A 16,235-nucleotide genomic window follows, 5' to 3' on the forward strand; every position below is an offset into this window, starting at 1 on the left:
TTTTCTCATGTACAAAAAGCTCGAGAATAGTTTAAAATGTAGATACTTTACAACGAGAAACATTCAAAAACACAGAAACATAACTGTGTGTGTGTGTGTGTGTGTGTGTCTGTGTGTGTGTGTGTGTGTGTGTGTGTACATATACATATATTTATTAAACACAATAAAACATTTGTAGTTGTTCAATTGATGTCACACTCTTCAAACGAAATTTCGAACCAATTTAAAATAAACTCGATATAAATTAAAATAATTTTGAAAAACAAAAACTTTGAATATATTTCCAAATAAAATACTGCCATGAAATCATATTTCTAATGCTTTTAGCTAAAGAGTAATAAATAACAGTTTAGTTTTGATTTGCATAACTTCTAAAACTAGAACAGAAACATCTTTTGTAAGTTAATCAGTTTTGAAATACAAAAAAGAAAAAACAAAAAAAAACAATTCTGGTTATAAATACATTTGTTTAAATAAAACCATTCACCCATAAAGTTAACTTATACTTTAGAAAATAATTAATCCTTGTTGAATGCAAGCATTTTCAGTGTTCATTCAATGTTAATTGCGGGTATTCCTTTAGACATTCAAGAAGTGACTCAACATATTCATATTCTACCTCTTTCAATTTGCTCTGAGCACGTACAGTGTACAGATGTGAGGCACTGTCTCTGTGTATCCTATTATATGGCTTTATCTTTTTAGCCCTTCTTGAAGCATTTATGGATCCCAGATTGTGTTACGTGGTAGATAATAGACACAGACAAGATTCAAGGGCGGAATTTCTTATTTGGTACCTTGGAAAATATTGGTACTTGTAGCTTGAGAAAATCCAACTTTGCTTTGAGACAGACTGTTGTCGTCCATATATAAATGCAGCATTATAGGTTTAAATTTAAATAAATCAGATTTAGAACGAATCTGCGTAAGTTCAAACAATTCATATTACAAATACCTACTATATATTTTCTAAATAACATCTATTTAATTTGCTTCGAGGTTCATTTAATATATTTCAATTCTATTTTAACTTACTTTGAGCTCATTTTAATTTCTACTTCAAAGATGCCAAGAACACTCCAAATGAACACATGCAAGAGTTATCTCCCTTATGTTACGCGTGAACCATCTCACCGCCAAGTTGGGGCATACAGTACAGTAAAGAATTTATGAACTACTTTCATATTACTTCGATCTTAACTGAAGTTATTGAATCTCATAAAAAAGAAGAAAAAAACTGTTTAAACGTAGAGTTAAAATATCTAAGACTAACAAAGACTATTCACAGTACCTTCCCAGATAATCCCTTGGTTCTATTGTTATATATTTACGCTTCGGCTTATATCTATGGATAAAACTAAAGAGTTCGTGGGAAATTTATAGAAATTTAAGGGAAGGATTTATCAGAAACAACTAATTACTTATTCTCACATTAGTCATGGTAGAAGAAATGATTTAGCGGCTGTGGTATCTGCAGGTGCATTCAGATCATTGATAGCCTGGTGTTCGAAATTCAGTTTGACCACTGAAGATTGAAACACTTCTATGAAAATGATATTGTTGTTCGTTCTGCCTTAAACTGTCGCTGCAGTTAGTAGGCTTTTCAAACGTTTGCGTCCCCTTATAGTGGCTTCACTGATTCAGCAGTATCGCTAAAGTTGTTCCACAAGAACAAGGTTTCTATATTTTGAGGATAGCAAATATTTTAGTTCTATTCCTGACTCAACAAAACTAAGGTTTGAGTTTTGATCTCCCCTAAATTTCTACATTCTGGAATTCCTCCTCTTCTCATTTTTTCAGCATTCGTCGAACTACAAATGTTCAAAGGAAGCAACAGGAAAATCAGTGAGCTGCATTCTCTACTTAATTAATAATCATTCCTACTCTAAAATATCGCCACCACAAGCTTTCATATATATGGTTGCCAGTTCAATGCCAAACTTCTTTTCATGTGAAAAATGGAAATGCTATTTTTGTGACCAGCTAAAAGAAGAAAAGATTTAATCCTAAATCTTTTGCATTGAGCTTACACCCACAAGATTTGGCGAGTAAACCATTCGTTTAAATATAAAGATGGATGCAATCTCTAATACAATTCTCTGTTATTCATATTTGCAATCAGCAATTTCTGTAATAAAGCTGGGCGAAAATGTTCTGGTATTCACTTTGCCTTACATTTGGCAACAGCTGGTTCTTCATACTACCCAGACCTGTTGCGATCTAGAGTGAAACTAATATTACATCTTTATAGTCTTTCCAATTCAAAATATATCTGCAAATGTAGACAAAACTGAAATTGGTACCAGGAATGTAAATCAAAGAAACACTAGTAAATTTGTCATGCCGTGAAGCATGTCGCATACATGACATTCGTTGTCATAGTTTCATACAAGCTAAAGTGACTTTATTGAAAAGTAGATTTAAACACGGGTTGCATACGTTGCTTGTAATATGATACGAAACTGTGACTCCAAAAGTGGATGTCCGCTGATTTACCTATCTGGTTATCTGCAACCCACTAATCAGTATTACCACAATTATACTCTAATCATGTCTACAAAACGAGAATATCAGCAACTAATCCGCTAGGAATCTTCCATATAGTTGCTCTCTCCCTCATGTGACGCCCCATTGACTTGAAAAGGGAAGAAATACATTGATGATTACACGAGAACATAATAATGATGGAGAAAAAAAAACGGGATATTGGGGGAAGGAAGCTGAAATGCTCCTCCTCATAGTCGTGATTAGGAATGATCTAGATTTAAATAACATCAATAATACATCAGCAACGACAATTTTAACAGCTACAGCAACAACAACAATAGCAACAATGATAGCAGCAACACCAATAAGAATAACAACCATAAAATCTACCAAAATTACAACAAAAAAACTACAACATATCAAACGATATGTTGAGGACTAAGTGCGTCGTTGTGTTTAGAATATTCACCTCTGTATATTCCTGAGCTCCAGCCTAAATCATAAGCAAACCGCCCTTCAGATATGGGAAAGGCAGGTTGCTTCAGTAGTTTCCGACCCAGAGGCATAGGTGTTGGTATCTGAGGCGTATGTAATTCCTGGAACTCTTTCTGGCTCACAAGCCGATGACCTCTCATGTCCAAACCCCCGTTTAGCTGAAACTGGAGCCATTTCTGCATATCTATTGAATTGGAGCATATGGTACCGGATGGTCCTGCTGGTCCAAGTGATCTGAAAGTAGTAGTAGTAGTAGTAGTAGTAGTAGTAGTAGTAGTAGTAGTAGTAGTAGTGTTGTTGTTGTTGTTGTTGGTGGTGGTGGTGGTGGTGGTTTTGGTTTTGGTGGTGGTGGTGGTGATGGTGGTGGTGGTTGTGGTGTTGTTAGTGGTGGTGGTGGTAGTAGCAGTGGTGGTGGTAGTAGCAGTGGTGGTGGTAGCAGTGGTGGTGGTAACAGTGGTGGTGATAACAGTGGTGGTGGTGGTAGCAGTGGTGGTGGTGGTGGTGGTGGTGGTGGTGGTGATGGTGTCACTGTGAAGTTAATGTTAGGATTGATTATTTTCAATATTATTTTACTGCCATTTCTATAAAACTCAAATGTAGTTGTTTTTCAAATTGAATGCGTAAAAAATAGGGCACTTTACTGATTATGTCAAACTAACAAAATAATAATAATAATCCTTTCTACTATAGGCACAACGCCTGGAATTCGTGGAGAGGGGGTAAGTCGATCACACTGACCGCAGAGTTTTACTGCTACTTAATTTATCGAACCCGAAATGATGAAAGGCTAAATCGACCTTGGTGGAGTTTGAACTCAGAACGTAAAGACGTACGAAATGTCGCTAAGCATTTTGCCCGGCGTGCTAACGATTCTGCCAGATGGCCGCCTTAATTAATAATAATGATAATAATAATAATACTTTCCTTTATTGCCTACAAAGGCCGAACACAAAACAAATAGAAACGATAAATATACAAGGTAAAAGTGAAGTGTTGAACAATGCCGTGTATACAATAAATAGCAAAAAACAATTAAATAATAAAATCCCACCAAAAGGGATAAGTTCCTCACAGGGACGACCGAGGAACCTCACACATTCTTGTTATCCCGAGCAGATGTACCCCAGCAGGTACCTCTCTTATTCTCAACTTCTCTGGTTTACAAACGAAAGTTCAGAGTAGGCCTATTCACTCGGGCCATCCTCGCCACATTCACCTACCTTTCAACAAAAATATTGGGAGGCAGAACTTCCCTCTCTACTCTCACTTTCCTTTTCAACTGGGACTTGAAAAAGTCGATGAGGGCTTGGCCGAAGAGGAAAGTACCTGCCTTCAATCTTTTCAGTGTCGTCCATCTTACTACCTCCTTCACCTTGGCCACCAGATAGAGGAAAACTGCCTCTCCTTCCTGGCCAAAGGAAGGCGCCGGGGCAATGTTCACGATGGACTCGGCTGATAACCGGATCCGCCCTACACGTGACAACAGCTGTTCGACAAAGCTCCACAAGTCAGTAATGCATGGACACTGGACGAGTGCATGCAGGACGGTTTCACCGCCCTGCGCACACCTCTGACAGGTCTGTCTGACAGCACTTCCGTGTCTGTAGAGCTTGTCTCGAACCGGTAGAGCTTCCCGGTAACACTGTCAGGCCAGGGATTTCTGGAAGTTATCCATAGGCCCCGACCCGAAAGTTCTCCAGAAAAGACTAGTTAATTTATCCCTCCCAACGCCCAGAATTTCCCCGAGAGCCAGCACGTACAGAAATGGTAAGAGTGGGCATTCTTGACGTGCCGAGCGAGTGATGCTAAACGACTCCACAAGATGGCCGTTTACTTGGAACACCGTATAGATGTCGCTGTACATTACAGCGATCCAGCCTCTGAAAACGGGACCGAAGCTAGAACAGACTCCAGACTCCAAGCATTGATGGTCCAAATATTCTCGCCACGGGAACAGATTCTAAGTATTGATGGTCGACCCTGTCAAAAGCTTTTGATTGATCCAAATTGATCCATATGAGAATCCTTCCTTACCCCCTCTATGATATAGCACGTGAGGTGGAGTTTGTCGTGGATAGATCTGTTCAGGATAGTGCATGTCTGGGCGTCCCCGATCAGCTTATCGACAAGCGCCAACCTCTTGGCTAACACCTTGACCAAAATCTAACAATCTGCGTTCAGAAGAGTTATGGACCTAAACTTATGTATTTAGTCCCCTTTGTCCGCGTCCATTCTCAGCAGAACCACCATGCCACGGCCCACAGCACTGGGTATTCTCCCGTTCTGCTGCCAGTTGTGCTGGAGATCAGCTGAGATATCACTGAATAAATCTGTCATATGAACATAAAACTCGAAGGGCAGACCATCAAGCCCCTTGTGCAGCTCATCATCGTGTCCGGTATGTCTTCGGCTGTTATCGGCATTCCGCAGAACTCCGCAGCTCTAGCCGAAAGGCGTGGCATGCCGTCGAGGTAAGACGTGAAATCCACTTCCATTCTCGACACACCGCGTGCCCCGAAAAGTTCGACGTAGTGCCTCTGATATTCCGTATATACCTGCTTGGATTTATGTAGCATGCGCCCGCCCCGGCTCGTCAAAAACCAAATTGTGGCTTTGTCGTCACCTTGGACCTCTGTAACCCGGGTCCATCGAACGTCTTTCGTCTGCTCATGTCTTACAGCAGTTGCCAACCTTCGCGCTTGGCCCTGAAGAATTAATTTAGAGCCAATCTCGCCGCCATCACGTCAGTCGCAGTGCCACTCCTAAGTGCCTCCTCTAGCTTCTTACCTACCTGTCTCTCTATCCCAGATTCCTATAAATCTATTTCTTTACTAAATCCTACAGTATCTAATCAAATAACTATTTTCAGGCCTATCCACGGACGGTTGTTGACGATTGCGTCCGCCAACTTCCGATCGACTAACTTGATAACCCGGTTTCTGAATGCTTGACGTACTGAGAAAGACGCGTTCAGTTTCTAGTACCCGGAGCCCTACCTATGGATCTTATCTAGGTCGGCCGTGCAGATCACAAATTTGTGGTCTCTATAGCCGATGACTTTGAACTGTGGGGAACCTATGCTACTTTTGCTAACTGGTCTACAGAATATCATATCTAAATACGATCAGAAAGACCCGGTGCTGTTTGCTCATATCCATGTTGGCGCATTCAGGAAATCTAGTCGGTACCTGTCAGGTTTGTAAGGCTTTTACACCCTCCTCTCCTATTGGATAGCCCCACTCCATCCAGGCGTGCATCCGAAATGGCGTTCCAATCCCCAACTATAACTAAAGAGAGAGACGTCCCAAGGAAGACCGCCAAACGTCTAATGAAATCTGGCTTCCCCGCCCCAGTTGAGGCGTACACAGCAACTAGTCTGAAATCATCACCTTTGCTGTTACTCACATCCAGGATCACTAACTTACCTTCCGGGTCATAGAAGATCGTCCGTACCTCGAGATCCAGGCCTTTCCTAACAGCCCTACCACCCCACTCCCATTCCAGGTCAACTAAGAGATGCGTAGATCTCAAAATCGTCGAAAATGGGGGCCAGATCGCGTGTGTCGGAAATCCTGGTTTCGCTGACGGCTGTCACAGCCATAGATAGTAATCTGAGGTTGTTGAGCAGGCGTCCCTACTTTCAGGGTGACCTCAGGCCACGAACGTTTACACAGCCCACTCTAATCAATTCCATGCCGGTCGGAAAAGCTGTAAGAAAGAAAAAGAGCTTACTTACTTACTCTGCCAGTGATATTGGCTGCCTGGAGGCCTGGCATCCGCTTCTAGCTGGAGTTTCTCTGGAAACCCCTTTAAAAGTGTTTTGGAAACTGTTATATTAGGGGTTCCCAAGTTGTGTTGGGAAAACCTCTCGAATGTTCTTGTCTGTGCCATACGCACTAACACTAAGTCTTCTGGCACTTTAATGGTGCTGGTGTCACGAATTGGTCAATCTATTTTGAGCTATAAGGGCCATGAGATCTTTATTTGCTCTTCTCACTAGCACAAAATTCGGGGTCTGAGAATTTAACAATTCTTCCGAAAGCTTTCTTTTGGAGACGCGGCGGGGTTGTGCTGGTGTTGGTTGTATTGGTGGTGGGAGCTTTTGCTGTGTAATCGGTTGCTGAGCTGGGGGGGAGGGTTGACTGTATGATTGTATTTTTTTGTTGTCCTACTTTTGTGTTGGTGTCAATCCGGATGTTTTCCTACTGCGCTTTCTTTTTAGTTGTTTTGGGTTTTTCTGTTCCTCCTCATCCTCACTTCGGTATGTGTAAGAATCAGAGTCTGTGTAATCCTTCCCTGATGCGGGTAGGAGTGGGCTTGTGTTCCTGTGGGTGTCTGTGTGTGAGCGTGTGTTTGAGAGAGTATTTAACTGGAACTTATTTTTTCGACCTCGAAAGAACGAAAGGCAAAGTTGACCTCTGCAGAATTTGAACTCAAAACGTGAAAATGGACGAAATATGACTGATCATTTCGCCTGGCGAGCTAAAAATTCTACCAGTTCGCCGCCTTCTTGTCTGAAAATATTAATTGGTTTCTGAAAAATTTCATTATGTTTCTTTCTAATCCGATTTCAAATTATATTGAAAAAAAAAAAAAAGGAAGAAGCGAGCTTTCTTTCGTTAACTGCTATATTCTGTATTGCACCAAGAAGTCTGCTTTCGAGTGAATCTAGTTCTTCATGAAGAGGTAGGAATTTCCGAATATGAATCTTGATTAAATTTGCTCCTGAACAGTAATGTTATCGTTGATCTAATGCAAGTAGGTCTCCAATTTCATGTATCTTCTAATACTTTCCGTTCGTACTTTGAAGTAGACTTTCATTGATAGTATTACATTATGCGCATTACGTCTACATGAATAAAGTACCGCTATTGTACGGTACTAAATGAATATTGTTTTAGTTAATTCTGTGATACAAACACATTACATTTATGAATACAGCTTTTTGCTGGAAGTGAGTAGAGTCTAATATATTTTAATTTCTATGGCACAAAAATGAGTACATAAGAGATTCATGGTTTCTCACAATCAGCACTTCAGTCGACCGTAGATGCTCAAAGGATGGAAAAGAAATCAGATGTCGTCTGCCATACATCAGCAAAAAGATCTTCTACCCATTTCTTATGAGTAGAACCATGGGTAATATGGCATTTTTCTGAGAAACAGAGGTTAGGTATAATACTTTAAACCTTTCTAAAATGTCAGTTTTATCCGCTATTGTCCTTAACCTGTCGGTGGTTACTGCTTTGTTTCTCAATTTTTAAAACCTCTCTGAAAGTGTTGTAGTATTCTTCAGACGGTGACGGCAAAATGTGATCGTGTACTAATTCAAATGCTTTTTGGAGTAATGCTCTGCCAGCCCAATGTAAACTACTTTATGCAATGTTGGTTCAGATATTAGCTGTCTGTACACTGTTTTTCTCTATTCATTAGGCCTTTAATGAGCAAAAGCTTATATTTTAGAAAATTTCATATCGACTTTCCTCTTCCTGCATATGTTTGAAAAATATTTAATTGTGGTTTACCTTAGTACTAGAATTTTTTTTCAAGCAACGTTTGCTCTATTTATTGTAAATTTGGCTGAACAGCTGGTGGAATTTATGGCCGTTCGGAAAATATTTGCGAGTGTGTATGTGTGTGCATGTGTGTGTGTGTGTGTGTGTGTGTGTGTGTGTGTGTGTGTGTGTGTGTGTGTGTGTGTGTGTGTGTGTGCTTGCGCGTGTGTATATACCATGATGTTACTGACAAGATAAATCGTAAGATAAATCTTGTAAGTCACCAGATTCCGAAAATTTGTTAAAACGTAACTTGTTTTAGAAAGGCCATAACGTCAAGAATAAACATATCTCTATGTGCTATCTCTTTTTAAATACTTTAAGTTAAAATTTTTCCGACTTTTTTAATAGATATCTACTTATATATATATATATATATATATATATATATATATATATATATATATATATATATATATATATATATATATATATATATATATATATATATATATATATATATATATATATATATATATATGTGTGTGTATATATATTATATACAACTTAGTATACGATTCTCTAATTTACATCTATCCAACGTTCTGTACTGATGAGGAAAAGATATTTTCGATAAGAAAATGTTAATTTCGAAACATGTTTGCAGATAATTGTATTTTTTTGTGTAATTTTCACTGGTCTTGCCCGCTTAACGTTTTTGTTGCTTCGTTAAATTCCCTTTGAGAATTATTCGGTCTTAGCAGACACATGACATGTGATCTTCTTCTAGCACATTACCAGTCCATCTAGTGGCCTCTGGTATGTATACTCGCATATATGTATACTCGCATATATTTTTATATAAACATATATATATGTATATATATATATATATTTATATTAAGGGCATATATATATATATATATATATATATATATATATATATATATATATATATATATATATATATATATATATATATATATATATATATATATATATATATGTATATATATGCATGTATATATTTATACATGTATGTACGTATGCATATATATGTATATGTGAGTGTATGTGTGTGCGCATACGTATGTATACGTATATGTGTAGCAGGAAAAATAGAATATGAGTATATGTATATTTTTATTAATATTTAGCAGAAGCGCCAGATTGACTCAAGGGCCGAGAATTTCGAGCGTTGGCACTTATCAAACTTTTTGATAAGTTGCTTTCTCTAAATATTAATAAAAATATATGTATTTCGAAAAGGAAATCAATACTTACTTGAGGAGTGTAGTGTTTAAAGGAATAAGTTCATCATTTATGGAAACATAAGGAAGAGCAAATTTTCTCCAGTCTAAAACGTCGTCAGCAAAGACAGATGAGGCCATGGCAAGCGGCTTGAATATTCGCTGCTGAACTAGTTCTTTCCAGCTTTGACCAGTTAATATTTCAGCTATGTAACCGGCAAGAATATACATGTAATTGTTATACATATAAGCAGAATGAAACTTCTTATAAGGTTTCAAATAACGGAGCCGCCTGAAAAGGTGAAAATACGAGAGAATATATTTTAGTTACATAAAAATGCGTTTCATCAGATAAAATAAGTACCTATTCGTACAAAACATGTCTTTTATATGTATTTACATATCCATTAACAAATGTGCATATACATATAGATCTATGTGAACACATAAACACACACGTCACCTGTTTCACAAAAGTAAGAATACATTATATCGAGCTGTACCGATATAATGTAGGATAAATATAGTAATAATAACAATAATCATTCGATAGAATTTATAAATATTTTGATGCATCGCTACGCGCGTTTCCACAAATCACATGTTCCTTAAGATCACAGTCCGTATTCTTAGAATGGTTAGTGTAGTCCGTCGTATCCGTGGGCATCGGGTAGATCCTCTTCATGGATTCATTTCTTCAGGTGATATAACATTAACGGATGTATAACTGAGGGTTGATTATCCCTTTTGAGCAATAAGTTGGTTGATTGAGTTATATGGGCATGTCTGTGCGTATTTGGTGAGGAAGAGGGGAAGGTCGTGGAAAGAAAGGAAGAAATGGTAGTTATATGGGGATGGAGGTGTGTGTGGTGATGTTGGACTTATTTTGCTATTCAGTCGGCAGATGTCAAGGATGGGTAGCACATTCTTTGTTCGATCTCATTTAAGGCATGACTATCTTCAATGAAATCTGAAGCAAACAGGTCAGCGGGTATAGCCACTACAGCCATCAGTTGCTGGAGTTCAATGTCTGAATTGATGCTATACACTATACCACTGTACTACTAAAAATAATTAAAAGGTCACCATAAGAAAGTATTATTTAACAATTCAGACAATTAACTCCAAAATTTGATAGCTGTAGTGGCTGTATCTCCTAGCTGTTGGCCTCAGACTCCATTAAAGATAGTCATACTTTAAATGAGACCGAAAAAAGCAATGTACATATTTTCCTCCTTCCATACCGTTTCTTTTTTTTCTGATGTGTGTGTGTGTGTGTGTGTGTGTGTGTGTGTGTGTGTGTGTGTGTGTGTGTGTGTGTTCTTTTCTTTAAGTCTTTCTTTCTAAATAATTATCAATTTTGATGACGCAGGACTTCTTCACATGTCTCAACAATGGTTCCACGGTATTTCTTACATACCACTCTAAGCTGTTTTTCTCTGCTTCGATACAATTCTGGAAACTAATCAAACTTCTCCCACCCTTCCTTCTGGACAAGTACAGCCTATCGGTGTCACTCTTAGGGTGGAAGGCTCCGTACACTGTCAATATTTTTCTTGTCTTCGTATCCATAATCACCAGTTCTTTCTTTTGTCGGTTTTTTTATTCCAGTTCTATACCGAAGTGATGCTATCGCCCATGTATTAACAGCTTGGATGTTATCCCATCCGGTCAATTTTGAGCGCAACATCAATCTTAGTCTTCAGAAACATTCCATCCTCAGTTGTTCCTTCATTTCTCCATGATTTCGTTGAACTCAAGTATGCCTAGATATTTGTAGCCTTCCTTTTTAATCTGTTTATTCAGTTCTGTATTAGATAATTTTATCCCTGCTAAGGGCTGCACCTTGCCTCTTTTCGGGTACATTATACCACACTTCTTGAGTCCGAATTCCATTCTAATATCAACACTAAAACAGCGGACCGTGCTCTCCAAAAAACTCACTTGTACCTCATTCTTGCCATAAAGCTTCAAATCATTCATGAATAGGGGGTGGCTGAGTGTTTGAAACTTTCTCTTAAGCTGATATCTCAGGTTCATTTTCGTAAGTATCAAAGTTAGAGGGATCATACAGACAATAAAAAGTAACTGAGATAAGTTATCGCCTTGGAAAATCCGTTTTCTGATACCCAGGGTGCTTAAGCTTTGTCCGTAGGATGTCAGCTCAGTTTTCCACCCGACTAATATAGAATCATAAGCTTTGCGATAATCAATCCAAGCAATTCTCAAATTTGTCCTCCTCCGTTTACAATCTTGCATTACTATTTTGTTTAACAATAATTGGTCTTTGCTACCTCTGCATCTCCTGCAATTATTATTATTATTATTATTATTATTATTATTATTATTATTATTATTATTATTATTATTATTATTATTATTATTATTATCATTATTATTGAGTGAGAGAGCAGTGCAAGCCATCAAAGTGACACGGGGTAAAATATAGGAAGCCCAATATACCCATCATGACTACTCGTCTGATACACCAGGCACATACATCACAACCATATGTGCGTGACATGGTGATCTCATATCAAGATAAACAGCGCATGACCTCGCAGGTTGGGCCCACTTAGAATTTTCTTCAGGTCGAGTAGCCCATCCCGTTCAAAAGGTCCCTGAATAAGGTTTGTTTAAGGATGTTGAACAAAACACCCATGTTTCCAAAGGTGAATTATTCAATTCCCAAAGAATTCCCCTCAACACATGGCTATGATGCTCCCCCACTACTTCTGTTCATGATCAGAGGTGCACATATCGTCAGCCACCAAGGGACATGCTCAACTGGTTAAGGTCAAACAACTGACAAGCAAATCTGTGCTATTAAGCAGAATATTTGCTGTAGCCCATCTTATTACCTGTAACCTTAAGTATCCACAGTTTTTCAGCTTTATTTCAACTGCTTAGAACCCTCCTGATAATCTTTGCTGTGTAGGACATTCTGTTTCAATCTCCTTAGCCCATTTGTCTATATCTTTGCTTACTGTTCCCAACACACTAATCATAAGCCGACTTTCACTGATCTCATTCACCAACTTCTTCCTATTTAAAATTTTAAGGGATTATATACATTATTTTTTCTGTTTTTGTTTTTCGTCCTCTTTCTTTAAGATCCTGAAATCAAACAGGCATGATGGGTCGATTAGTCAACATCATTTCCTAATCTATAATTGTTATGTTCGGTCTGTAATTTTCTAACTTCCTGTCCGTTTGAAGAGGAAAGCCCCACAAAATCTTACGTTTCTCCGATTCCAATACTATTTCAACTCGATTGCATCATGTATTTCCGGCTTCAAATCATCATTTCTGACAGTTTCCAGCGTAATGCTCTTACAACCTGGTCGTGCCTTCATTTCTTATATTCTTCCTGTGCCAACTTGGTGCATTCTGTCACAATGTGTGCTACTGTCTCGTTCCAAGTTCCACAAGCTCTGCATTTTTCTGACACACCTCTCCATATATTTTTTCTCAAGTTGTTTATTTCATTGCTTGGTTTTTAGCTGCTACAATTATAACCTTTGTTTCTTTTTTTAATTACCCTTTTTTTAACCAAGCCCATACGTCCTCAGTGGTTCTCCAAAATTGGTCATGCAGAGGTTTCTCTTCAATCTGTCTGAAGTGCTTTCTTTGTATTTCATTCTTGTCCTTTTATGCGTTTGATCACTTATTCTTTATTATTATTATTATTATTATTATTATTATTATTATTATTATTATTATTATTATTGGGTGAGCGAGCAGTGCATGTCATCAAAGTAACACTGGGGTAAAATGTATTTTATTTCGCTTTCACAACTCTGTGACAGTTTCGGATAAAATCTTACCCATTTATTTAATACCGTAATGATGCCTGGTCTTCTTTCTTTTATCCAAATATCATATCCAATGTTTATCAATTGCAGTCGCTATGGTAAATGACGATAATTGCCTTCTCCTTAAATTGTTATCATAAAAAATATAGAATTACTGTATTTGTGATTTGAAAATGTTTATGTAGGCGTGCAGTAGGCGTGTAAATGTTATTATTGCTTAAAGTGTCGCCAAATGAGATTCTTTTTAGTATCCACGCAATCAACTGCTTTGTGTTGTCTATTCCTTTTGTTTGTTCTCACTGTAGTTACCTAGGTTTCTCTGAGGGGGCGTTGTCTCTATAACTTCTTCACATTTCTGTTGCGCGTTAAAAGTGAAACCAAATAAGTGATTTCTTAAAAATACCTCTTAATTTTTTCACTTCAGGTCGGAGGAAAAATTCTAAATAGATTTATTCTCTCCCTCTATACTTGGTTCCATTACACAGAAGTGATATCAATATTTTGAAAGAAATCAACAAAGTAGTTGCGGGCAAGCAGTTTCTTCTCAACACCAACACCAACAACATTGATAATAATAATAATAATAATAATAATAATAATAATAATAATAATAATAATAATAATAGTAATAATAATAATAATAATAATAATATAGGCAGATATAGAATGACTTTATCTGCCAAGAAAAGAGGGAGGACATGGACTTTTACAACTGGCATTAACAATGAAGATTGCCACAATTGGTCTAGACATCTACCTGAAAAGCTCTGAGGACTGGATGTTAAACCTTGTCTCAAAACATGAAAACAAGAAAGCATCATACTCAGAAACAAAGCAGGCAAAGGAATATATAAGTGAATTCCAAATGCAACAAATTCTAGAATTAGACGTACAAGAAACAAGCGCAGAAAAGCTAAGCGCTTGAAAACCCGTGCTAAAATTGCTGCCTTAGATATTCTGACTGATAAATGGCAAGAAAAACATCTCAATGCCAAAAAGTCAAAAAGAGCCTATAATGCCGATGTTGACAAAGCCCTTACCCATCAATGGCTAATGGCTTCTGGCTTAAAATCAGAAACGTAAAGGTTTATTATATCAGCCCAAGATCAATGCCTACCTACAAGGAACTACAAGGCCAACATATTAAAGAATGGTAGCTCCCTAATATGTCGTGTGTGTCAACAACAAAATGAAACTATTGATCATGTTGTCTCCATGTACAGTTTCCTTGCGCCTACAGAGTATCTCAAGAGGCATGATAGAGCTGCACAATATGCAAAAACCTGGACTTGCGCCATGATAAAAACTGGTGGGTACACAAGCCACCTCCTGTGCATGAAAATAATCACATTTCACTCCTCTGGAACTTCACCATTCAAACTGACAGAAAGATAGATACAAATAGGCCAGACATTATATTGAAGGACTTCAGACAGAAATCATCCCTCCTCATTGATATGACTGTCCCAATCAGTATAAACATATCTGTCAAGACCTACCAAAAACTGGGCAAGTATAAAGACCTTGAAATTGGAATTAACAAAATGTGGAACCTGAAGAATAAAACAATATTTGTTGTCATAAGTGCCCTAGGAACGATAGCAAAAGGTGCTGATTGCTACTTAGCTCAGATACCAGGAAATCCCAAAATGGCAGAAATTCAAAAGATAATGCTCATGGAAACTGCCCATATCCTACGTAAAATAATATCTACGTAATCTCAAATTTTAAAACAAACACACAATTTTCTTATGCTGTCTTAAAATTCTCTAGAACAATACTATGTGCAAAACCAAATATATGACACCCTAGGCATAACACTAACATGAACTTTTTGTCTCTTGAGGTCTCTGGGTGAGACTTGGAGCCAACTTGTACAAATGCAAAGCAAAAGTCAAACATAAACTAATAATAATAATAATAATAATAATAATAATAATAATAATAATAATAACAGTAATAATAATAATAACAACAACAACAACAACAACAACAACAATAATAATAATAATAATAATAATAATAATAATAATAATAATAATAATAATAATAATAAAAATATCAGAAATAGAAATAGAACAATTGAAAGGAAAAATACATCAGGAAAATCTAGATAGTAGTCACACAGCAATGTCAAATAATAATATAAACACTGAGATAGCAAAACACGAGGACAAACGTAACATTTCCGGCAAAAACGAAGTAAACAAAAAACAACAAACCCAGACCGTAGAGATGTATAATAGTGTACAAAAAGCACCAATCCAGAACACCACAGACAAACATATGAATGAATCTAAAAACAGAAACAATTCCTATTATAGTAGGTGCCTTAGGTATAATACAAAAATATTCAGACAAATACATAACAAAAACACCAGGACTTACAAATATATATAACATACAGAAAATTGCACTACTGGGCACTGCACACATCTTACGCAAAACACTTTCAATACAGTAAACATAAGAGCACCACAGCAAACCACAGCACATACCCAAGGCGCACAGAGCTGCGCTCGGTAGTGAAGTGAAAGCACGTTATAAAAATAAAACTACTGAACAATAATAATAATAATAATAATAATAATAATAATAATAATAATAATAATAATAATAATAATATTAATAATCATAATAGAAACATCAAACAGAAAGCAAAGAAGGCTTGCATGAATAATATTGAAGACAAC

The 16,235-nt window shown here is 37.2% G+C and overlaps 1 protein-coding gene across 1 annotated transcript in view; it reads right to left on the reverse strand.

The window, feature by feature from the left end:
- Positions 1-16,235, reverse strand: part of LOC106868112 (uncharacterized) — a 79,191-nt gene that overhangs the window by 3,600 nt on the left and 59,356 nt on the right. The window contains exons 3-4 of the mRNA XM_014913235.3: positions 9,762-10,019; positions 2,957-3,216 (exon numbers count right to left, since the gene is read on the reverse strand). Coding sequence (XP_014768721.1) covers positions 2,957-3,216; positions 9,762-10,019 — 518 coding nt within the window. The remainder of the gene's footprint in view (positions 1-2,956; positions 3,217-9,761; positions 10,020-16,235) is intronic.

Source organism: Octopus bimaculoides, chromosome 6 (genome assembly GCF_046866305.1).
Source record: "Octopus bimaculoides isolate indiv1 chromosome 6, ASM4686630v1, whole genome shotgun sequence".
Taxonomy (NCBI): Eukaryota; Metazoa; Mollusca; class Cephalopoda; order Octopoda; family Octopodidae; genus Octopus; species Octopus bimaculoides.